Here is a 25682-nt window from a genome sequence, read left to right on the forward strand (position 1 = left end):
TGTTGGTTTGTCAAACCTAGCTGGACGTATTCGTCTGCAGTGCATTTTAGTGTAAAATAAGTTGCTCACGGAACCGGCGAATTTGTTTTTACTGTTGTATCGTGATAAAGATACTGAGAATCACGATTATGTGGAAGAATTCTGAAGAATTGGAAGCTGTACAAGAGTAAGTGATCTTTTATAATATTATTTTAATTTGTAGAGCATCAAAACGTTTATCATAGTTTGAAGAATTATCCTTTTTCGTCTTATCAGTAGCTATTAATTGAATTCTACTTCGATTTTTATTAAAGATATATCTGTACCTATCTGGTAAGTACCTAATCTCAATTTCATTACGGCACGTTAATGCTGTGTAAACATGCTATGATATAACTATGACAATGTCTGAAGTCTTATCAAACAGAGCGTATGTTGTAAAAATGTACAATTACACAAACGATATTTTGGAATTAGTTTAATTAGTATTTAAGTATGCTAAGTATGTCTTAATGTAATTAGTTTTAAAATTTGAACTACCATTATGTCGGAATTGTTTTTCGTAAGATTAAATATTGATGTATAACACCTAATAATCTTTTTTTACCCTGCAAAAGGCCATGATTTTAAATACGTGCCGGATTGTTCGGAAGTTGTTGCAGGACGAAACATCAGACGAAATTAAAACTGAAAATGAACTCCACTCGGCTTAGGCCCGTGGTTTTTAGTATTTACCGAAATTCATTAAAATTCGAGAATAAAGACTTTGTACATAAAAATAATAATGCTAATTCATGTATTTATCAGATAATAATAATCCATATATTCAGATATACATTTAAGTCAAAATTAAATTACAAATAGATACATATTTAAATGAAAATAAAATAAAGAATAATAATAAACAAGTAGGTCTTCTCAACTAAGATTATTCAACGTGTAGATAAATATCTTCTGTACCCAATATTCTATTGTAATAAACACAATGCACACATGCGGTCTTAGAAACTGAGATAATATGAACGTGAACTGTGTATGCACTGATAAGCTTATTCCATAGGTATCCTCAATATGACTGTCTACATTCACTCAGGCTATTTTTTTTGTCACATCAAGATTTAAAAAAAATGTATTAACCCGGCGTCATGGGGGTTGGGTCAAAATGACCCGAGACGTTTTTGTTAGCTTACAGATTCGTAATTACGCAAGTGACGATGCCGCGCCGTACTTCTCAATAGCTGGAATTTATGACTTCCTCTAAGCATTGTTTACAATTATTAATTTAGTAGTGCTGCGACCGTGCTTGGAACTAACTGTGACCAAAGTTAAAAAAGGGTAAATATGACCCATCCCCGTACTCGGTGTAACAGTTTTGCGCCATTATTTCCAAATATGGCTTTTATGTTTTTTCATTGTTTTAAGTGCTGTTATTTTACAATTTATGTTTGAACTATCGTTTCTTACTATTTTACTATCTTTTTATTGGTATATCGAAAAAAATTGGATCCAGAGGAAGGAGAACGAAAACATAATTTATCAATTCTTGAGGCATATGACTCGGATGGCATGTCCTCTGATCAGGAGTCTGCTGATGTCAAGTCCGTGCCATAACAACAGTATTGATAATTCAACTGGAGAAAAGCAAAAGCCGGAAATCAATACGTATTACAATTCAATAAAATATGGAGTGGATATGGCTGATGAGTTGTACGCTACATAATAATATGACATGTGTCGCAATTCAAAAAACTTTTGAACAAAATTTGAGTTTTCTACGCCTTTTTGAACATGTTTGCTGTCAGTGGACTTACATACATACATAGAATCAATAATGAGTCGAACCAAAAGCGATGTCAATATCTGAAGAAACTAGGCCTTGCCCTTGTGAGTGAGCATCTGAGAGTCCGCCAGAATGTGACACGTTTGCCTCGAGAAATGCGAAAAAAATCGGATTATTTGTTAGCGAAGATTCGGAGGAGCCTCCAGCTAAAAGACCCAATACTCATAAGAGATGTTAGGTATGTCCTGCGAAAAAATACTGCAAAACAACCCATACATGTTATGGTTGCAAACAAAAATTTATTTGACCTGAACATGTCGTACTTTTCTGCAGTGATTGTATTCACAACGATGACTCTGATTAGTTATATGTAAGTTTTATCTAATGATATCGCAGTTAAGTTTATAAAAGTGCTATAAATAATTAAAGACTGTCAATTAGTGCAAATAAATATGAGATTAGGCTAGGGACATTCCGATTTGAGCAACCGACGCGCGTGGACGTGCTCATTGTTTTGTCGGAAGTGACTACCGGTGATAATAGATCATTGTTCGTGGCACATCTGTGGCCCAAGTGTTTCTCGGAATTTGTACCTGCGCCTAATTGCAAGGCATTGCCGCCCGGAAACTGTGCGGTGGTTCTATTCACTCTAATTCTATTCTATTTATTCTATTCACTAAAATTTCTAAAATTCCTAGAATCGCTTCGGCCAATTTAGTGTTACCGACGCAGGGGCCTCGCCGCAAGGCGAGCGCGTGTTTAAGTCCCGGGGCCGCCCCCCCCAGGCGAAAATCACGTAAAGATGGAGGAAAAACTTTTCATCGACTTCATTCGGGAAAAATACCCGTCAATCGCGCCCGAATTCGAAGCCTATAGGGCCTCATTTGGTAACTATTCTCCCCCCGCATCTCTCGCCGCCGTCGCCAAACATGCCTCGCAGGCATGCCTCGCGTGCCCCGCCGCCGGTCCGTGTTCAAGCGCACGTACGCACGCCGCCGCCGTAGCGTCTAACGCCCCCGCCCCCGCTACCCCCGCGCCCGCGTCAATCACGTCAGTTTCGTCCGTCGCGACCTCAATAGCGTCTAGTTCAGGCTCCGATACCGAATCGGAGATGGACTTCGAGTCCGCGACTAGCCCTCAACCCGGAACCTCGGATGGGTTCCAAACTGTAACGCGCGGTAAAAAGCGTACTCGCGTCGTGGAGTCCCGGAGCTCCATGACGAAGCAAACCAAGTCCGCGACCGCCTCCCGACCGCAGGTAGTCGTGACGCCGGAGTCGGACTCCGCCCGCCGCGTAACCCCACCGCCGCGCCCAAAAACCGCGCCCGCGCCTAAAACAGTTGTCCCGCCCCCGCTGATACTCCAGGAGAAGTCAGCGTGGAATCGCGTATCCCAGGCCCTTCAGGCCAACAAAATTAATTATACCCATGCGCGTAACGTCGCGCATGGGATTCAGATTAAGGTCGCAACGCCGGGCGACCATAGGGCCCTCTCTGCTTACCTCCGAAAGGAGAACATAGGTTATCACACCTATGCTCTTCAGGAGGACCGCGAACTCCGCGTAGTGATACGCGGAGTCCCCAAGGAACTCGACATAGACTACGTAAAGGAGGATCTGATCGGTCAGTCCCTCCCAATAATTAGTGTGCACCGGATGCACAGCGGACGCGGCAGACAGCCGTACAATATGATTCTCGTCGCGCTAGAATCAACCCCGGAGGCAAAGAAAAGAATCTCATGTCTCAAAACGATATGCGGCCTCTCCGGGGTCACCATCGAAGCCCCCCATAAACGTGGTACTCCCGGGCAGTGCCACAGGTGCCAGCTCTATGGCCACTCAGCGCGTAATTGCCACGCGCGCCCCCGCTGCGTGAAATGCCTCGGCGATCACGCAACCACAGAATGTTCGCGTGTTAGGGAAACCGCGACGGAACCCCCAAGCTGTGTCCTATGCCTTAAGCAAGGGCACCCGGCAAACTACCGCGGATGTCCTAGGGCTCCGCGTAAACGCCCGAACCACCCAGCCCCCCGAACCGTCGACCCAAAGACTTCGGCGCCTTCAGTGCCGAAACCAGCCTTCGTACCGGCTGCGGTTCCCACCGTCTCGGCGTGGAAAAAACCGCTGCCGTATACGAAGGAGGGAACACAAAACGTACCCCAGCTCCCGCCTGCGACACGTCACGCGCCTCAGCCCCTGCTCGCACCTCGCCCCGCGCCCGCGTACCGCCCCCCGCAACCCTCAGTCGTCAACGACTTCGCGCTCGTGCGCGACTTCGTCACCGCGGTAAACTTTGACCGTCTGCGATCGTTCGCAGATGCTATCCGTAGGTCGGTAACCCCCGAACAGCGGCTCGCGGCCGCTTTCGATCACATGGACGTCTACGAGTCCGTGTCTCGCACGTTATAAAGATTCTTTACCGGTATTCAATGGCGCAAAAAGGTAGAGAAAAACCGTATTCCCTTACGTTAGCATTCTACAATGCTAACGGACTCGCGCGGCAACGCGATCAAATTTTCGAATTCCTCCGCGACAATCTTGTAGATATTTTGTTAGTGCAGGAGACCTGTCTGAAGCCCTCGCGTCGTGACCCGAAAGTCGCGAATTACGTCATGGTTAGGAATGACAGACTCACCGCCTCCAAAGGCGGGACTGCCATTTACTATAGGCGGGCCCTGCACGTTGTCCCTCTCGATACTCCCTCGCTCTTACATATCGAGGCGTCAGTGTGCCGTATCTCGCTGACGGGACACCAGCCGATCGTCATCACATCCGTTTATCTCCCCCCGGACAAGCCCCTCCTGAGCAGTGACATCGAGTCACTGTTCGGCATGGGAGACTCCGTCATCCTGGCAGGCGATTTAAATTGCCACCACACTAGGTGGAACTGCCATCGTACGAACGTTAACGGTAGGCGTCTCGACGCGTTTATAGACGACCTCACTTTTGAAGTAGTCGGTCCCCCAACTCCAACATGTTATCCGTATAACATCGCGCTCCGTCCGAGCACTATAGACCTGGCATTGCTTAGGAACGTAACTCTGCGCTTACGTTCCATCGAAGCACTGTCAGAGCTCGACTCAGACCACCGACCTGTTCTTATGCAGCTCGGTCGCCCTCACAACCCAGTCACTGTTACGAGGACCATGGTGGATTGGAATAAGCTGGGCACGTGCCTAGCCGAAGCCGCTCCGCCAATCCTCCCTTACGGCCCGAATTCGAATCTATCCCCCGAGGACACCGTCGAATCCATAAACATCATTACCGATCACATCTCTTCCGCGATCATTAGATCTTCAAAAGAAGTCGATGTGGAGGACAGCTTTCACCGCATCAGACTATCCTCCGAACTTAGGAATCTCTTAAGAGTTAGGAACGCGGCAATCCGGGCCTACGATCGGCTTCCCACGCATTCAAACCGGATTCGGATGCGTCGTCTACAACGCGAAGTCCACTCCCGCCTAAGCGACGCGCGTAACGATAATTGGCATAGTTATTTAGAACAACTCGCGCCCTCCCACCAAGCATACTGGCGACTAGCTAGGACTCTCAAATCCGAAACTACCGCTACTATGCCTCCCCTCGTACGCCCTTCAGGCCAACCACCGGCATTCGATGACGATGACAAGGCTGAGCTGCTGGCCGATGCACTGCAAGAGCAGTGCACCACCAGCACTCAACACGCGGACCCCGAACACACCGAGTTAGTCGACAGGGAGGTCGAGCGCAGAGCTTCCCTGCCGCCCTCTGACGCGTTACCCCCCATTACCACTGACGAAGTTAGAGACGCGATCCACAATCTCCAACCTAGGAAGGCATCCGGCTCCGACGGCATCCGCAACCGCGCGCTAAAACTCTTGCCAGTCCAACTGATAGCAATGTTGGTTACAATTTTAAATGCCGCTATGACGCACTGCATCTTTCCCGCGGTGTGGAAAGAAGCGGACGTTATCGGTATACATAAGCCGGGCAAACCGACAAACGAAACATCTAGTTACCGTCCGATTAGTCTCCTCTCGACGATAGGAAAAATTTACGAACGGCTCCTTAGGAAACGCCTCTGGGATTTTGTTACCGCGAACAAAATTCTCATAGACGAACAGTTCGGATTCCGCTCTAAACACTCGTGCGTACAACAAGTGCACCGCCTCACGGAGCACATCCTGATAGGACTAAATAGGCGTAAACAAATCCCGACCGGCGCCCTCTTCTTCGACATCGCGAAGGCGTTCGACAAAGTCTGGCACAACGGTTTAATTTACAAACTGTACAACATGGGAGTGCCAGACAGACTCGTGCTCATCATACGAGACTTCTTGTCGAACCGTTCGTTTCGATATCGAGTAGAGGGAACTCGTTCTCGTCCCCGTCAACTGACTGCCGGAGTCCCGCAAGGCTCCGCGCTCTCCCCGTTATTATTTAGTTTGTATATCAATGATATACCCCGGTCTCCGGAGACCCATCTAGCGCTCTTCGCCGATGACACGGCTATCTACTACTCGTGTAGGAAGATGTCGCTGCTTCATCGGCGACTCCAGATCGCAGTAGCCACCATGGGACAGTGGTTCCGGAAGTGGCGAATTGACATCAACCCCACGAAAAGCGCAGCGGTGCTCTTCAAAAGGGGTCGCCCTCCGAACATCACTTCGAGCATCCCACTCCGTAGTAGGCGCGCAAACACCTCCGCCGTTAGTCCCATCACTCTCTTTGGCCAGCCCATACCGTGGGTCTCGAAGGTCAAATATCTAGGCGTCACCCTCGACAGAGGGATGACATTCCGTCCCCATATAAAAACGGTACGCGACCGCGCCGCGTTTATTCTAGGACGACTCTATCCAATGCTTTGTAGTCGAAGCAAACTGTCCCTCCGCAATAAGGTAACTCTCTACAAAACTTGTATACGCCCCGTCATGACGTATGCAAGCGTAGTGTTCGCTCACGCAGCCCGCACCCACTTGAAATCCCTTCAGGTTATTCAATCAAAATTCTGCAGGATAGCCGTCGGAGCGCCATGGTTCCTTAGGAATGTGGATCTCCACGATGACCTGGAGCTCGACTCATTTAGTAAGTATCTACAGTCGGCATCGCTGCGCCATTTTGAGAAGGCGGCACGACATGAGAACCCTCTCATCGTAGCCGCTGGAAATTACATACCCGACCCAGTAGACCGAATGGTAAACCGTCGACGTCGCCCAAAGCACGTCATTACGGATCCTCCTGATCCATTAACGGTGCTCTTAGGCACCACAAGCACCGGTCACCGTCCTCGTCGAACCCGTCGCTTGCGACGAAGGGCTCGACGAGCGAACTAACCCATAGACACAGCCCACTGAGTTTCTCGCCGGATCTTCTCAGTGGGTCGCGTTTCCGATCCGGTGGTAGATTCTGCGAAGCACTGCTCTTGCTAGGGTCAGTGTTAGCAACTCTCCGGTTGAGCCCCGCGAGCTCACCTACAAACGTTAGGGTGAAGCTGAAATAGCCTCTCAAGGCTATCAGCATAGGTAGGATTAAAAAAAAAAAAGGCTAGGGAACGCCAATTTTGTTGATTTTTACGTGTTTATGTTTTGGAAGGTTTAAAGATTTAATTACGATATTCTGCAATACAAATTCTTATTTTATTTACTAAACCATAAGACAATAAAGTCATTACAAAAAAAAAAAAATATTTATTTTAATATTATTGAAATAAGTTAAGTGAAAATATTGGGTAGATATGACCCACCCCCACGTCCGTGTTTTTTTTTTTTTTTTTTTCCACAGGAGAATATCGAGTCATTTCCACCCCTATGACGCCGGGTTAATGAAATATTTACGGTCTCAAGTTGTGGTCTAAAGGATACGACTCCTGAAGGAAAACTTGTAAATTTGCGTAATTGTATATGTATAGTCAATACCGTCTTTACCATAAGGGCACACGGGGCCCGTGCCCAGGGCCCCCATTCTCAGGGGGCCCCGAAAGACCGACAATTTCTCTCACACGTTTATTCTCAAAACATTTTTGTCGGGCATATTACACTTTTTTCACAAATCAGTAATCAGAAGGTATTAACAAGGCATATACTATGACTATAATAGAAGATTTTGCTCAACAGAAATCCCGAAAGAAACCGTTATCGAAATCGTAACCAAAAAACCAGCAGCATTCTAATATCATTAATGACATATTATATCATACTGTATTTGATTACCTATAATAAATGGTCTCAAACTCAGTAATTTTTTTTATTATAATTCGCTTTTTTTACTTTCCAAAAGGGCCTCAAATTCTTGTGTGCCCAAGAGCCCCATCCTAGTTTAAGACGTCCCTGTGTATGGTGTTAGATGTGTATGTCCACACGCGCTGGTACCATCATACTGTCAATTTCTACCGCGTAGTAAATTATACTTAAATACAAATCGGAAAATATAGCGTGTTCTTGTTACGATCCAAATTGATATTGCATAACAAATACAGAGCAAATGTATTGTACGAATGAAGTACGTAAATATATTGGTGTGAGAAAATGCAAAATATGTATCAGATACAGGATTCAGGAATATTTTAATGTGTAACCTAACAAAGCAAGTTCCTGCATACCGCTAGCAATTATATATTTTTTTATTTATTTATTTTATTAGGCTCACAATACACATCACAAGCTAAAGATACATAAAAAACACAAATAAAAAGAAACAAAATCTGGCTTGCAACATAGGTTATGTGCGCACGACAAAACAATACATATAGTGCTGAATTTGTATAACAAATTCTGTTAGAATAATCTAAAAAGTACGACAGTTGACATCAATATTAACTAATTGCATATAATTTCTTATCTCTACTCAATTAACGTATAAAACTAATTGTCTGTTTGTGATAAAAACATTGTGATTTTTAACGATTTTGTGATTTGCGATTCTGGTCATATCCACCATTGTTAGTTTTTCGTCCATATTAATAGGTTATATATACAAAAATTGGTTTCATCTGTTAATGCCGATCCGGATTGTCCAATGCCAAACAGGGATAACGTATTCCTTAATCAGAACTATGAGTTCAATTCAAGTTGGTCCGTGTTATGCTGAATCGAATTTTTTTTTATTGCTTAGATGCTATTGCTTAGAGCTCACAGACCACCCGGTGTTAAGTGGTTACTGGAGTCCATAGAGATCTACAACGTAAATGCAGCACCCACCTTGAGATATAAGTTCTAAGGTCTCAGTATAGTTACAACGGCTGCCCCACCCTTCAAACCGAAACGCATTACTGCTTCACGGCAGAAATAGGCGGGGTGGTGGTACCTAGCCGTGCGGATTCACAAGAGGTCCTACCACCAGTAATTGAAGACGGAATATATGTTATTGATGACAGAGTACTGCAAGGTTATGTATTTTAGTTTTATCCCTTTTGCTTGTTAATAGAGAACAACAACGTGTTTGTTCGTAGCTCGATTAGCTTGCGTTTATTTTGACGTTCCTACGAATAGTCTAGTAGCCGAGGTATTTATCTCTTTTGCGAATGTTTTTAGGAATAAATTTGAACTCCTGTCAGGGCTTAAGAATAGAGAGGCTACGAAATCATTTCAAAATAAACTTTTGGTATAAACGTATAGATCGAAGGTAAAGCGAGAGCGTATATTATCTATTGTTGACGCTAAAACTTCAAACCGAACGGGCAGTAACATCTAATAACTGGAACTACAATCTCATATATGATTGTTAGTATTTTCGGTGCTATTTACCTAAGTGTGTTTTTTGTTTATGTAATGTCTGATAAATGTGTTTATGATATTATATTTATTATATATGGCGTTTTACGCTATGTATGTATATATATGATGTTTCTGTTTATCTGTATATGCGTATAATATTTAATTTTCAATAAAGCGGTTTATTTACCACAGCACTGCTCTACCACATCCTTGGTTGATTGACAGAAAATGTGTTAGCCATTAAGCTCGCCGCTGTAGAATTTGGGTATAAAGCTAAAATAATAGCCTTTGGGGATAAAGTTAAATGAAAATATGAATAAGAAAATATAATATCATTTCTTGCAAGCCCAACGATGAGGATTCAATCATTCCTCAATTGTCCCTAATTGATTGATCAATATGTTCAACGTACAAAACAATTTATTGCAACTATCTAACTCATAAATACGTACGCATTTGTTTACATATTTGCAACTCTAGATTGATAGATTCCTTCCTTCACTGTGCTTAAAGAATTGAAGAGTTGCAGCAGCTACGCTTTGTTGCAATTGTCGCAAAATATGGTACAGGAATGAGTGAACTGTTTGTTGAAAGATCAGGGATGAGCGAACGCGCATAAATTTTCCCGCAAATTTCAATTTACTGTAATTATTGAACTCTATAAATATTTCAATTTAAACAGCGCTTGATTAAAATATGTTCACATTCTATCAATTATTTATTTTTATTTTATCTGAATGATTGAGATGGACACGATTGATGATAAAAAATATATTATACACATTATATAATATAATAATTTATATAATAAATAATAATATATATATAAATTGGAATTTGAATAATTAGAATCGGAATTGGATATATTACATCCGTTTAAATTTCACAAAATCAATGTTTGATAGCGCATGTGTTCAAACTAATAACACTATCTGTGAGACAACAATTCCAGTTCCTTTAATTTATAATCTTCAGTTTGAATATAGGAGAAGGATAGAAGTGAGGTACGGCTTCGTTCAAACGAGAATAAATATGATATTATTTTATCCTAAACAAATCTTCGGTTTGATTACAAGGTTTTTCAGTCATCGATGTCTAAGGTACGAAATAACATGAAATACTCACGAGCTTGTAATAAATAAGTTTCAATTTATATATAATATATGGTACGTTATTTATTTGATATTTTAAGGTAAATTTGAATAATTTGCTTGATTATTATTATATGTACTATTTATTTCCTGTGTAAACACACTTTTAAAGAAGACTACAGTGATTGTGATATTAAAAAAATACGGAATATTAAGATTTTTTTTGTTTAAATTCAATATAACCCGATGATATTTTGTTGGTTATGGGGTTATCATAAGGGTCACTTGCATCTTCGATCCATCTCAGTCCGAGAGAGCAGTCGGGATTGGATCGACCAACGAGACAGTTCTCTGGGCTAAGATGGCACAAATTATATCTGGGATTGAAGTTGCAGGGTAAATATTAAAAACTATGTTCAATTATAAGCGTTTTTTTACTTGTTGTTAAGCACATTTATTTATTTATTTCAACCGTGTGGTAAAGTTAATTGGTTCAAAAAGAGATATTACGAGTATTACAGTGACCTTAGTTTTTCAGTGTGTCAATTTTCTGTTATGAAGGAAATTATTAGCAATCTTTAGCTTATATAACTTAAGCGAACATTACATAGAGGACAAAATCGGAGTTTTACAGCTTAGTGTACCCCGTAAAAAAGGGAGCGGAGAATTAATCAACGACAATAAAAACTCTGAGTATTTGAAGAGTCCAAAGTTTTTTTTTTTTATTTATTTATAAAAATGAAACTATTTTCGTTAATGTTTGGCATAAAATCGAATGAAACAAACTATAGATACGGTCGTGAAATAACATCGTTTTTTAGTTTCCATTTCATTGCGTCAATGGCGCTTTCGCTAAAGAAACAGATTTAGATTTTGATGTGTTTTAAAATTAGAATGTCTTTTTTCTTTTTTCTTTTCGCCTGTTTATTATTTATTAAAATTACAAATTGTCAATGTATCTACTTATTGGACATAGGTACGCACAGGTCCAATGTACCTGTACGTACCGTACTATGTAATATGTAATGTTAAAAAATAATAAACAGGCGTCCGTACTGTTTGCCTGTCCGTCCGTGGCAGACTGCCCATACGTACGTATATAATAAACATAATAAATTAAAAGCACCAAAAATTTACATACAGATCCATAGAAAATGACCTGCGTCAACAAGTGACTAGGCTCCGTTCAAAATGGTCTGGCTTCGAGCCCAGGCTTGCCATCGTGCAGGTGGGCGGGCGCGAGGACTCCAACGTCTACATCAGGATGAAGCTGAAGGCAGCTGAGAAAATTGGTATCGCCGCCGAACATATCCGCTTACCAAGGGACATCACTGAAACAGAGGTATCTTATAGAATACTAGCCGTACTCACCCGCTTCGCTGGGCATTTAAAACTAACATTATTGTTTATTGTCATTATTATTAGGGAGTCCAAGACTCATATAAATATTAGCCTATCCATTAAGTACATGTATTTTCTACATGGATACCAAGTTTCGAGTCAATCGGATGCACGGTTCAGTAGTTATAACGGAACATCCGTAAAAACAGTTGTAGATTTATATATTAGTATAGACTGTGATAAAACTAAATCTAGAATCACAACTACTTTTGCCTAAATAAGAATTGCCCCTAACTCGAAGATTTATAATTATGTTGGATGTTTGCAGCAGTATTAAAAAAATAAAGAAGTAATCCGGGATAACTCACACACTATCACTATCATATACAGTCAAACCTGGGTAAGTGAGAACTGGATAAGTGAGAGTAATAGCCAGGACCCGTCATTTTAAGCTCCCAAAACCTCTATTAGCGAGAAACAGAAACCTCTGTAAGAGAGAGTCGTTTTTCCCTCATGGACCTCCATAAGTGAGACAGCTACCTAACTATACCTCTATAAGCGACAGTCGAGCTTTATTTATTTATATTATTTAGGAGGAACAAATGAAAAAACAAATTACAAATTGAACATCTGCTATTTTATGACTCATTCTTAGCTTTCGTGGAACTTCCTACCATTGTTTTTGTATTGTTTTCTCGTCAATATTGAATATTCTATTTCGTGGAACTAAATAACGTTGTTATTTTATCGTATGCTTTTCGAATGGACACGTGTGCTTGTGTACCGTCCTGTTTGTCGAACTTACTCAGTTTATCGTTAATCAATTGCGAAGGAAAGTTCTGTTCTGCATCATGTCAAAACGGAAAATTAAAGTACTGTCATTAAGTGATAAACTTAAAATAGTTAATGCGTTTGAATCCGGAAAATCGCGAAATGAAGTTCAGAGGGTGCATTAAGGAGAAACTCGGGTTAGTGAGAAACCTCTATAAGGGAGAATAAGATTGTGCTCCCTTGAACTCTCGCTTATCCAGGTTTGACTGTACTGTTAAATAAATGGATATATCGATATTTGACAGCCAGGCAAAAAACTTTGTGCATCATATGAATCTTTGCCCGATGTGGAAATCAAAACCAGCAGTCAGGTTCGCTAACTACTGTGTCTCTTGAAAAATTTTAATGTTTATTGGGTTAATGTTTGAGTTCATCACTAAATACTGTATATATAAAGGAATTTTCACCCGATAGGCTGTACTGAAATAATCTACCTTACACAAATCTAACCTTACATCTACCACCATTGTGGCGTCGCGTCGCCTAGAATTAAATAATTAAAGCAAAACGTAAAACAAAAACAAAAATAACAACAATTTGAAAAAAAACCCAGAAAAACGTAGTAAATAGAAAATAATCAATTAAATATTTGCATTTAACAACCATCGACTGACTAATGTTCTCCTAATACTCTTAGTATTTTTATTTTTATTTTTAGCTATGTGGTATTCCCTGGTTCAAAAATCTAATTTCAGATGGTACGAATATGTGTACTAAAGTGTAATATTTTGGAAGAATTTAATAAAATGGCACAAAAACTGTGTGCGAATACTACAAAGCTGTAAGAAAAAGAATGCATGGACATTTTAATTTATGATATTTTCTTTACTTTTTATTTATTTTTAAGACGAGTCGTAAACATAGTCACTTATTATTTTATCTGTTATATACTAATAATAAAATATATTTTGGGAGCAAATACGTTTGTTTCTAATTCGAATAAGACTTCAAGAAAAAACAATTGAAGCAGCGCGGTTTCAAGTGCTCTACACCCTTGATCTTATGACATTTGATAAGACAGTCTCTCTTGTTTTGTTGTACACTTTCGTACGTAATTAATCTGATGTAACATTACGTAACAAACCATAAATTATTGCATAACAAATGTTGTTTTTTTCTGCGAAAACAATAAGCGTCTACTAATTAATAGAAAGGCCATTTAATGAAATCTTTATGCTAATCTGAAACACGTAAAAATATGTAGAGGATAGCAGCTATTAATATACAACACAAGATATTTGACAGATGCCTGCATTTCGCTAACGATATTTAAAAAAAAAAGATTGCTTAAATACCATATATTAATATTGGAACCGTTCGCTTAACCCGTTCGGTGAAGTTAGTATAACCCCTCGCAGTTACTAGTGATAGCTATGCAAAAATAAATTAAGTCGGTCTAATGTGCAACGTTTCTTTCCCTTATCTTTACCTACTCCCTAAAACCGGCAAGGCGCAGACAGACTTAACGAAGGTCACACGTAATAATGAAACTTAACACGTTTGATTGCAGCTGTTAGCAAAAATCACGAGTCTGAACGAATCTCCTTCGGTTCACGGCATCATTGTTCAAATGCCCCTTGATTCGGACCACGCGATCGACGCTCATCGAGTCACTGATGCTGTTTCGCCTGATAAAGATGTTGACGGGTAAAAAGAGTCTCTCTTTTCAAATCTAATAACTCATTTGCATATTGCTTCTTAAGCCTAAGTGACCACGACGAATCGTATTTCTTCTTAGACCGAAGATTCCCAACGAATTTTGGACAAGAGACTCATTTTCCAAAATGAACTGGTAATTCAGATCATCATAGCCAACACGTCCTTTAGATCCAATAACCTTTGCATTAGACGCCTCCAGCTCTAACGCTACGAGCAATCCTTCATTCATAAAAAAACAACATAGCCAAATTACTTTAATATCCTATGTCTACTCTAACTTAAAAACTGCGGTTTTCGTTTATGATTATGAACTGATATCGACCATTTTGGGAATCCCTGACCTATCAGATACTAAAAATAACAGAACGTGAATTAGGATTCTTTGAAATTTGATTTCGAAGTGTCTATTGATCTGCGATATGTTTTCTTACACTGATATTTTTTGTTAAGGTCAGGTTGAAAGTTATCACTATCTCATAATGTATCCTACAATCAAGGCCACCATACTTCTAAACAACAATCATACTCTCATCTACAGCTTAAACACAATTAACGAGGGTCGAGTAGCAGTAGGTGATCTGTCCGGATTCATTCCTTGCACTCCAGCCGGGTGCGTGGAACTGATTAAGAAGACCGGCGTCACTATAGCTGGCAAAAATGTGGTAGTGCTCGGGCGGAGTCGCATTGTGGGTACTCCGGTGTCAGAGTTGCTGAAATGGGAACACGCTACTGTCACAGTGTGCCATTCAAAGACTAAGAATTTGAGTGAAATTGTGAGTATTATCCAAATAAAATTTACACTTAGATAGGTTTTTTTTAATGCTTAGGTGGATGGGCGATCTCACGGCCCACCTGATGTTAAGTGTTACCGAAGCCCATAGACACCTACGACGTAAATGCCGCCACCTACCTCGAGACATAAGTTTTAAGTTTCAGTTTTATCAGTACAACGGCTGCCCTACCTTTCAAACCGAATCGCATTACTGCTTCACGAAAGGTGAAAGGTTAAAGTGTGAATCTAATGGATATTGTTTTAATATTTAGACTAAGACAGCAGAAATACTGGTGGTGGCGATCGGTAGTCCAGAGATGGTCCGAGGCTCTTGGATCAAGCCTGGAGCCGTCGTTATAGACTGTGGTATCAACGCTATTGAGGGTATGAATTTAGAAGTTCTTCATTCGATATCTTGAATTCTTTTTTTCTTTTTTTGCATTGATGAGTGGATGAGCTCTTAGCCCACTTGGTGTTAAGTGGTTACCGGAGCCCACAAACATTTATAACGTAAATGCCGCCACCCATCTTGAAATATAAGTTCTAAGGTCTCAGTATAGTTACAACGGCTGCCCTACCCTTCAAACCGAAACGCATTACTGCTTCACGGCAGAAATAGGTAGGGTGGTGGTGCCTACCCGTACGGACTCACAGGAGGTCCTACCACCAGTAAAAAATGATAATGATTTCGGGCTGTTGTAGAGCTCACAACACTGATGGAACTGTATAATTTAATTGGTAAATATCACCAAAATCAATTATTGTTTAGGAAAAGCTTTTTTTGGTTTGAATGATTAGGCCTAAGTGGTCACTGGAAACCATAGACATCAAAAACGTAAATGTCACCACTCACCTTGAGAAATGAATTCTAATTTTCAGTCTGTAATGTAGAATATATATAAGATACTGACTGTCTCAAGATCTGGTAATGTTTTTTTATTGCTTAGTGGGTTACGAGCTCACGGAGCATCAGCAACGTAAATGTCGCCACTTACCATGAGAAATGAATTCTAAGTTTCAGTTTTATAGCAAAGATTGTGTTTTTACTGACTAAGAAGGACTACCACTTACCATTTGTTTGTCGGCCTATACGCAAAAAACTGTATATTATCGTTCTCATGATGGTAAAACGACATTAAGATCCTCATATTACAATTCCACACCTGACGTTTCAGGGTATTGATAAAACACACACATCTTCATTGTTTTTGAAAACATTTACAGTTAGTTGGCTTTTGAACGCGTAATCCAACGGATGGAGACATTTTTTATGATAATTATCCGTGTAGCTGAGTTCACGTAAAAATCCGGTATTTCATGTATCATTCTTTTTGCTTAAGCCTCGAAGAATTTGTTTTTACCAGAACAGATTATTGAAATTTTGAGGGAGCTCTAAGTGTCGTTTTTTAAATAGACTGCTTCTGTAATAGATCCTACAAAGAAAAGCGGGCAACGTTTAGTGGGCGACGTGGCTTACCAGGAGGCGCTCAAAGTAGCTTCGGCTGTGACTCCTGTGCCGGGAGGTGTGGGGCCCATGACCGTCGCGATGCTCATGCGGAACACCGTGCAGGCAGCGCGCCGACAGCTCGATCGCTTGCTTGCCCCCTCCTGGCCTCTGAAACCGCTTCGCCTCACCCCGATTACGCCACCACCCAGGTATTCAAAGAACAAAAATAATTGCCTCAGTATAAGCGTACATTTCGTCTTTTCGCATTAAAAGTGTACACTTGTTGGTAGGCAGCGGCTTGACTCTGCCCCTGGCATTGCTAACGTCCATGAGCGACGGTGACCACTTACCATCAGGTGGGTCGTATGCTCGTCTGCCTACAGAGGCAATAAAAAAAAACTTTCCAAAAATATTCGAAATTGAGTTAATATGCGGAATCATTTGGTCTCACCAGTATTTGGCTAATAAATACTGTCAAAAGAGCGTAGCTTAGTTTTAGTTTTTTTTTTTTAGTTTACCTATGTTTTGACTACTATGAACAAAATTAATACATAATTTTATCTTACTTTAAAAGACAGATAGTGTAGCTAGTACAAAATAAAAAATAAATGTTGCAAAGATAATTATTATATAAATATCACATGTTAAACCTTCAAAACACTCTCCTGTGAAATTAGTAAGTTTTGAGATTATACAGTTTTAATGCGAGAAGACGATTTGTCAACAGTTTGTACTTTTCGTCCAAAACAATGGCATGTTTTCGGTGTCATTTGTTGTGTACGAGTCACGGGCAATACCGTCTTTACCATAAGGGCACACGGGGCCCGTGCCCAGGGCCCCCATTCTCAGGGGGGCCCGAAAGACCGACAATTTCTCTCACACGTTTATTCTCAAAACATTTTTGTCGAGCACATTACACTTTTTTCAGAAATCAGTAATCAGAAGGTATTTACAAGAAATATAATATGCCTATAATAGAAGATTTTGCTCAACAGAAATCCCGAAAGAAACCGTTATCGAAATCGTAACCAAAAAACATTAATATCATTAAAGACATATTATATCATTGTCACTGTATTTGATTACCTATAATAAATGGTCATACTCAGTAAAAAAATGTTATTATAATTCGCTTTTTTACTTTCCAAAAGGGCCTCAAATTCTTGTGTGCCCAAGGGCCCCATCCTAGTTTAAGACGTCCCTGGTCACGGGTGACCATCTTTTATCAAAATAATGAGGGGGAAATTGATAAAACAAAGGAAAAACATTGTTATTTCCTATCGCATTGGTCATCATTGTTTGTGGTATAGCTAATTTGAGAATAATAATTAAAAAAAACGTTTCAGTGACATCGTGATAGCTCGTTCTCAGAAGCCTAAAGACATCGGAGAGCTGGCAGCAGAGATCGGTCTGTGTCCGAGCGAGGTGTCTCAATATGGACGTACTAAGGCCAAGATTGCACTGTCCGTTCTCGACAGACTACGCAACCAACGCACAGGGAAATACATCGTAGTTGCTGGGTGAGGAAAGATATACTACTATACGTTTTTATTAAAATTTAAGTCACTACTATTAGTGGCTACAAATAAAAAAATGTAGAATGATGTCTTATTTCCACGCAATTGCACGTTGTGAAAGTAATTTAAAAAAAAACACGTGTGGCATTCGGGGACTGCCGCGGTAGAGCTATTGCATAGCATTTTTTTAACAACTTATGCAATTATAATTAGACAATAATAATTTGATATTAAAACAATAATAAAATAAGACCACACTATATTTATAAACATTAACAAAAGCAAAACAGTAACTGTCCCCTTCACACTGATAAGCTAGACTGCGCAAGAGAGAGATGGGCAGACTTTTCATGATGCGCCATGCAGTGCGACGTCACGCCGCGCGCTTATATACAAACACTACACAAGCGCAACGTGTGAATGTGTTGCACCCGAGCTACATGGTTATCGGAGTGGGGGTGTTAGGTTTTATTTTCGTTACGAAATTTCTTAATTCGCCGCCCTCAAAGCTCGCGATAAAAGTTAGATGTAATAGCTTAAAAGCTCAAAATGTTCGATTAATGAAAATTCGCAAGAACTTATCACTTCCTATGTTTTCAGTATAACTCCGACACCACTTGGTGAAGGCAAAAGCACCACTCTAATAGGTCTGGTGCAAGCGTTGACAGCACATCGCGGGAAGAACGCATTTGCATGCATGCGGCAACCGAGTCAGGGACCGACCTTCGGCGTTAAAGGGGGTGCTGCTGGAGGGGGCTACTCTCAGGTAAACTCTAATACTATCCTTAAGATGCCTATTTTTAATACGCTTTTATTAGCTTCAGACGTATGTATGTTTGTAACGGAATCTTTGAACATGATTTTGACCCCCTTCAAAACGTCGGATTAACTCGAAATTTGGTATACTTGTTGGAGTATTTCCACTTTCGGGTAGCGACATGGTAAGCGGGCGGTCTTCGTAAGTCAATAAAACCAGAAATGAACTCAGAGCGTATATTACGCAGGAGCGCTCCGTCCGACACGGCGACTCGCTCGCTTCTGAGCTCGAGAGTTTTTTTTTTTTTTTTTCCTACCTAAGCTGAGAGCCTTGAGAGGCTATGTCAGCGTAACCCTAACTTTGAGCTCGAGAGATAACAACGGAGCGTTTTTATAGCAAGGTATCGTGGTGGGACGATGTTGTTTACGATTCTTATCTTGCACGTGTTGTTTTCGATGAATGCTTGCACCTGTTGTTTGTCGTCCCATCTTTATTAGTCATGAACTAATGGTTTATAAAAACACGCGCCGACATACTTATAAGGATCGACGACAATGCAATACTAAAAAAAAAAATTGAAAAAAAATGAATAAGTTGAAATTCAACTAAAAATTGAAAAGTAAATAATAGTTTAAAAAAACTAACAAAATACGCTTTTATAGAAAATCCAACTAAAAAATAGAAAATTTGAATTTTTTTCCTCGCTTTTTTTATAATAACATCATTTTGTTCTTACACTAATTTTAATACAAATTTATTAAAAGTTATTTTCTATTTTTTAGTTGGATTTTCTATAAAAGCGTATTTTGTTAGTTTTTTTAAACTATTATTTTTCTTTGTAACACTTTGACCAAACAATAGACTAATGAACTTTCCTATAATTCAGGTAATTCCAATGGAGGAGTTCAACCTGCACATGACTGGCGACATTCATGCCGTAACCGCTGCCAACAATCTTCTTGCTGCACAAATGGACGCGCGCATCTTCCACGAGCTGACACAGAAGGACGGACCTCTGTATGACCGTCTCGTCCCCAAGATCAAGGGCGTCAGGAAGTTCTCCCCTATCCAGCTACGCAGACTGAAGAGATTGGGAATCGATAAAACGGACCCTGACTCTTTAACTGCCGAAGAGAGGGTTCAGTTTGCTCGACTCAATATAGACCCAACAAAGATTATGTGGAACAGAGGTAAAATATTTAGGTTATAAAATGTTCATTATTGTTAATTTGCATTATACACATTAATGCTGAAATTGAATCTTGTGATTAAATAACTGTTTAGAGCACCAGTAAATTGTTTTTTCGGTACATGCATTTTTCCGTTCTTCTGTAAATCGGACAACACTCACGTTTCTTGTTTCAGTTGTAGATCTAAACGACAGATATCTTCGAAAGATTACAATAGGTCAGTCACCTACGGAAAAAGGCTTCACTCGGGAGACTGCATTCGATATTTCCGTCGCTTCGGAGATCATGGCTATTCTGGCGTTAGGTAATGACGTGGACGACATCAAAGAACGTCTCGCCAGCATGGTGGTCGCCCTCGATAAGGACGGCAACGCTGTTACCGCAGACGACTTGGTAAAAACAAAACATTTGTTATAAATATCCTCGATATTTCCTTGAAACTGTTCTTCTTTTCCTAGCGAAACTGGAGGTCTTTGAAATATGCAATATGGTTGATTTTGATTACAATTTTGCGCATTGAACACAACTGAACCAACCTTGAACTGGTTACACAGGTAACAAGGGTCTTTGATCTGATGATAGTATAGTAATACTATAAGCCATTACTTAATTAATTATTAATTAATTAATTATTAATTAATTAATTATTAATTAATTAATTATTAATTAAGTAATAGCTCGGCGAAGCTAAGTAGCACTTGCAAGCAAGATTTAGTGTTATCAATAAAAAATAATGATAAACACAGTTTTTTCAAAATATTAGACCAGAAGAGAAATTATAATCCACATAAACGACCCTATGTTTTATGATGTCGATGATTACGATAGATTTTCGATCACAAAGTGAAACGCATTACTGTTTCACGGTAGAAATAGGCAGGGCGGTGGTACCTACCCGTGTGGACTCACAAGAGGTCCTACCACCAGTAAAAAATGTAGCTAGTTTTGTATGTGATTCGTGAATGCGGGACGCAGGGCATGACGGGAGCGTTGCTGGTGTTGTTACGTGACGCGTTCGAGCCGACGCTGATGCAGAGTCTGGAGGGCACGCCAGTGCTGGTGCACGCGGGACCCTTCGCCAACATCGCGCACGGCTGCTCCTCCATACTCGCCGACAAGATCGCCATGAAGTTGGCCGGTCCTGCTGGATACGTCGCCACTGAAGCTGGTTTTGGATCTGATATTGGTAAATTCGTTTTCTTGTTATACATTCATACAGTTCATATTTTCAAAAGGACTTGTGAAATGTATTATTTCTAATTTAAAGCATTTTTTTAATACCTATCGGCAAATATTATTTAAGATATCGCGTAGCAAGGAAGAGTAGGTGCGTGAAATTGGAGATATGTTATTTCATTCGCACACTCGTAACGTCAAATGATTATACGAATTAAATTACGTTCCTAACTTAGTCAATTCTGAGCGGGCTTAGATAAAATTAGAATATAATTTTAATAATTTAGTTAACATGTTTATTAGACTAACGCGGTGATATCGATGATAAACAACTTTGTAATATTTCAGTCAACATACTTATTACAGTACCGTGGTGATATGATAAATAACTGTGGCGGTTGCAATTAACATAGAACATAAGATATTTGACAGACGCCTGAATCTCGCAATTCTACCGGCACGCTATGATGGCCAATTTGACGTTTGTCCACTACCACTACTTGCAATAAAAACTTTTAGATTTCATTATATTTTTTTCGAGAATACTAGTATTGAAATTTCACAGCACCATAGTAGTATGTCAAAACGGCCATCGATAGTTTAGTGAACTGTAGTGACATTTTCATGATAATCTTGCATATCTTGCACAAAGTTCTGGAGAATAACAATTGAATCGTCGGTCTACCGAACAGTTTCACCCGCTTGGTGGAAAATCTGATAAATATGTTATGTTCTATGATGATGGCTACCACTGCAGAACTGTAACTGACTTTGCGTGTTCAGGAATGGAGAAGTTCTTCGACATAAAGTGTCGCGCAAGCGGCGACCGGCCTCACTGCGCGGTCATCGTTGCGACCGTGCGCGCGCTCAAGATGCACGGCGGCGGCCCGCCCGTCTCACCCGGCCTGCCTCTGCATGACGTCTACCTGCAGGTACCTCCGCTACTGGTAGTAAGGCGTAAGAGATCACAGCCCACCAGGTGGTTACCAAAGGCCATAGACAAAACTACATAAATGTAGGATTGGTAAGAACGGAACGTATGAAAATAGTGTGGAACGGAGCGTTAAGATATGAGTGAGAGAAAACGGAAAGAAAGAGAGAAGAGAATGACAGACAGAATGATAGAAAAAAGGGAGATGGCGAAGACGGTTGAAAAATGAGCAAGACGTAATAAAAGTGTTAATTATTAATTATTATTATAACAGAAGATTTTGGAACAGTGTAATTTTTATTTTATGTGCTGCGATCCCTATTCTACATAAATGTCGCCACTCATCTTGAGTAACGATGTCTAAGTATATCCCTTCAAACCGGAACGCATTACTGCTTCGCAACAAAAGCCACCAGTAATTACGTAAATTAAATTTTGATTACACGATTTTACGTGGAAGTAATTGTAACCATTTGTCGTCGATCCTTGCAGGAGAACCTAGATCTGCTACACAAAGGTTTATGTAACTTGGGCAAACACATCAGTAACGGCAACAAATTTGGTATTCCGGTCGTCGTAGCTGTTAACAAGCACGGGTAAGGCGCCACAAATAGTCGAAATTGATAGTTTAATTCCCTATCTCGAATTCCCGATCTCGCGGTTACCCTTTGATCTACGGAGGGATCTTTGTTCTCTTTGTGTGTTTGTACCGTATTTAATGATATCGATATCCCCTTTATACCATCGCCTAGCCCAGCATAGCGTTTATCCAAAACGCGTTTGGAAAGATCACTTGCCGTGTACCATCTGGCGATTAAACAGACTCTTAAATGAACTCTACCAGCTACTCAGATCAGCTCCTCAGGAGTACGTAAGGTTTATATTGATCTCAGGTCATTTCGTATTAGGTTTCTCGGAATCTCACCTCACTCTTTCTTCCACTGCAGACAGACAGTCTCCAGATTTACCCGCGTTTTCTCCAAGAATGTTGTGATTTCCTAACTAATAATGCCAGTATTATGTTTTTTTTTTATTGCCTTTGTAGGCAGACGGGCATACGGCCCACCTGATGGTGAGTGGTTACCGTCGCCCATGGACTTCAGCAATGCCAGGGGCAAAGCCAAGCCGCTGCCTACCGCTTAATACTCTCCACAAGCCTCGTTTGAAGAAGGAAATGTCATAGCGCTCGGGAAACACCATGGAGGGGAGCTCATTCCATAGCCGGATGGTACGTGGCAAAAAAGATCTCTGGAAACGCACTGTGGATGACCGCAGCGGCTCCAGGTAGTATGGATGAACTCTACTCCGGTGGCGGGCGGTGCGATGGTAAAAACGAAATGCTGGTATCATCTCGAACAATTCCTCAGAGCACTCCCCATGGAACATACGGTATAAAATACAGAGGGAACCGAAGTCCCTCCGCAGACCCAGAGGCTCCAAACGATCCGAGAGAATGGGATTAATTATTAATTAATTAATAAATAAATAATAAAATAAAATTAATTATGTCTTAAATTCATCAAATAACCCTTCGGGTTTCTTTTAATAGTACTATATTTTATAACTGTTTTAATAACCTAGCGGTTTCTGTTTGAAATATACTGAGCTTCTCTGTAAAGCGCACACCGACCATTTTAAAGTAATAACAAAAATTCACTATTATATTGGCTGTGTCTGCTGCCACCATTATTTTGTTTTATTACATATTTTTATTTATTTGGTTTGAGATGTTTCTAATTAAACATAAGATCCTATCTTCATAATTTAAGTAAGTTATTTTTAAGTAAACCTTTCCACTTCAGACTGTCTGATAGAAATCATAATTTCTGATTAGCGTCATATGTAACGATAGTCAAGAAAATTTGTAGAGCAATGTAAAAGAGAGTTTAGAGAACAATTTTCTTTCAATATTCATTATTTAACGTTTTCTTTTGTATTTTTTATTTATTGTTTAGATGAGTGGATGAGCTCACAGTCCACCTGGTGTTAAGTGGTTACTGGAGCCCATAGACATCTATAACGTAAATGCGCCACCCACCTTGAGATATAATTAGTTCTAACGTCTCAAATATAGTTACAACGACTACCCCACCCTTCAAACCGAAACGCATTACTGCTTCACGGCAGAAATAGGCAGGGTGGTGGTACCTACCTGCGCGGACTCACAAGAGGTCCTACCACCAGTAAGCCAGTATTTGATTACAATTAATCCCGGCTAATTGACATATTCCGGTTGTTTAGTAATGATAGCGCCGCGGAATTGAGTTTGGTGCAAGACTTCGCTCTGCACAACGGCGCGTTCAGGGCGGTGGTGTGTAGCCACTTCACCCACGGTGGGGCGGGCGCTATCGAGCTTGCCGACGCCGTCATCGACGCCTGCAACCGACCCACGCATTTCCAGTACCTATACCCCCTGAGCTTCTCCATCCAGGACAAGATTCACACAATCGCCAGTCAGATGTACGGCGCTTCCGAAATCGAATACACTGAAGAGGTTTTAGAAAAAATTAAAATCTTCACCGAAAAGGTAGTCGAGTTAATAAAATGTTACGATATCTATACTAATGTATGAATCTACAGTTTTACAGATGTTCGTTTTTACCAATTGAACCATGCATCCGATTGACTTAAAACTTGGTATTCATGTAGAATGTACATGTACTTAATGAATAGCCTAATATTTATATGAGTGTTGGACTCGCTAATAATAATGACAATAAATAATAATGTAGATTTTAAATCCGCAGCGAAGCGGGCGAGTAAACCTATAAAATAGGCATTTTTATGTGACATTCATCAATAATTCAATCACCAAACAATTACCTTAAAAAAACAAAGTTCAAGGTCAAAACAATCAACAACAGTCTTCATTGACGAATCTCTAAATATGTACAAAATTAATGCAAAAATATTCTTAGCTAGTCGTTTTATTTTTCATCTGTATTTCACGATGTATATACTTACTCAGTTAAACACATAATTCAACTAAATAAACATTTGTAAATATTTTCAGGGATACGACAAATTTCCGATTTGCATGGCCAAGACTTCGAACTCCCTAACCGGTGATCCCTCCATCAAGGGAGCTCCCACTGACTTCACGCTAAAGATCAACGGAATATTCGTATCGGTAGGCGCCGGCTTCGTGGTGCCCATGGTTGGGGAGATCTCGAAGATGCCCGGACTGCCGACGCGACCTAGCATCTACGATATTGACCTCAACACAAAAACAGGGGAAATCGAAGGCCTTTTCTAAGTGTTCACGGAATTCAATAATCTTGAATTTATACCTATTTTCGAATTATTGAATTCGCTACGTATAACTGCACGAATTACGCATAGGTACACCAAAATTAGTCCACGCGAGGCTTAATAGATAATTATTTCAATATTTTACTATACAAAATTAGAGTTATATCTGATTATGGTACAATTTGCCTTTTTTGTCTTAATACGTATTTACTCTGACCGTGAATTCATGTATTTTATTTGATGTATACACAATTATAATGAAGAAACTAA

General features: G+C 40.3%; 1 protein-coding gene across 2 annotated transcripts; it reads left to right on the forward strand.

Moving 5' to 3' along the window:
- pug (pug C-1-tetrahydrofolate synthase, cytoplasmic) lies at nucleotides 1-25682 on the forward strand. 2 transcript variants are annotated; one of them, XM_028180893.2, is made up of 15 exons: nucleotides 1-166; nucleotides 11683-11881; nucleotides 14222-14358; nucleotides 14909-15143; nucleotides 15415-15526; nucleotides 16573-16798; nucleotides 17936-18109; nucleotides 18707-18872; nucleotides 19750-20053; nucleotides 20229-20446; nucleotides 21029-21239; nucleotides 22013-22161; nucleotides 22653-22756; nucleotides 24402-24687; nucleotides 25174-25682. In XM_028180893.2, exons 1-15 carry the CDS (start codon nucleotides 129-131, stop codon nucleotides 25414-25416), a joined length of 2802 nt encoding a protein of 933 aa, XP_028036694.2. In that variant the 5' UTR covers nucleotides 1-128; the 3' UTR covers nucleotides 25417-25682. The 2 variants fall into 2 exon arrangements, with proteins under 2 accessions (XP_028036694.2, XP_028036695.2); XM_028180894.2 differs by lacking the exon at nucleotides 1-166 and adding an exon at nucleotides 10794-10935.

This window comes from Bombyx mandarina, chromosome 25 (genome assembly GCF_030267445.1).
Source record: "Bombyx mandarina strain Sakado chromosome 25, ASM3026744v2".
In the NCBI taxonomy this organism is placed as follows: Eukaryota; Metazoa; Arthropoda; class Insecta; order Lepidoptera; family Bombycidae; genus Bombyx; species Bombyx mandarina.

What these genes read in the sequence shown, in the direction of transcription:
- pug (XM_028180893.2), top strand. Translation starts at nt 129, where the DNA reads ATGTGGAAGAATTCTGAAGAATTGGAAGCTGTACAAGA. An exon ending in TGGTATCAACGCTATTGAGG is followed by an intron (nt 15,527 to 16,572) that starts GTATGAATTTAG and finishes CTTCTGTAATAG; the next exon opens with ATCCTACAAAGAAAAGCGGG. An exon ending in TGGTTTTGGATCTGATATTG is followed by an intron (nt 21,240 to 22,012) that starts GTAAATTCGTTT and finishes TTGCGTGTTCAG; the next exon opens with GAATGGAGAAGTTCTTCGAC.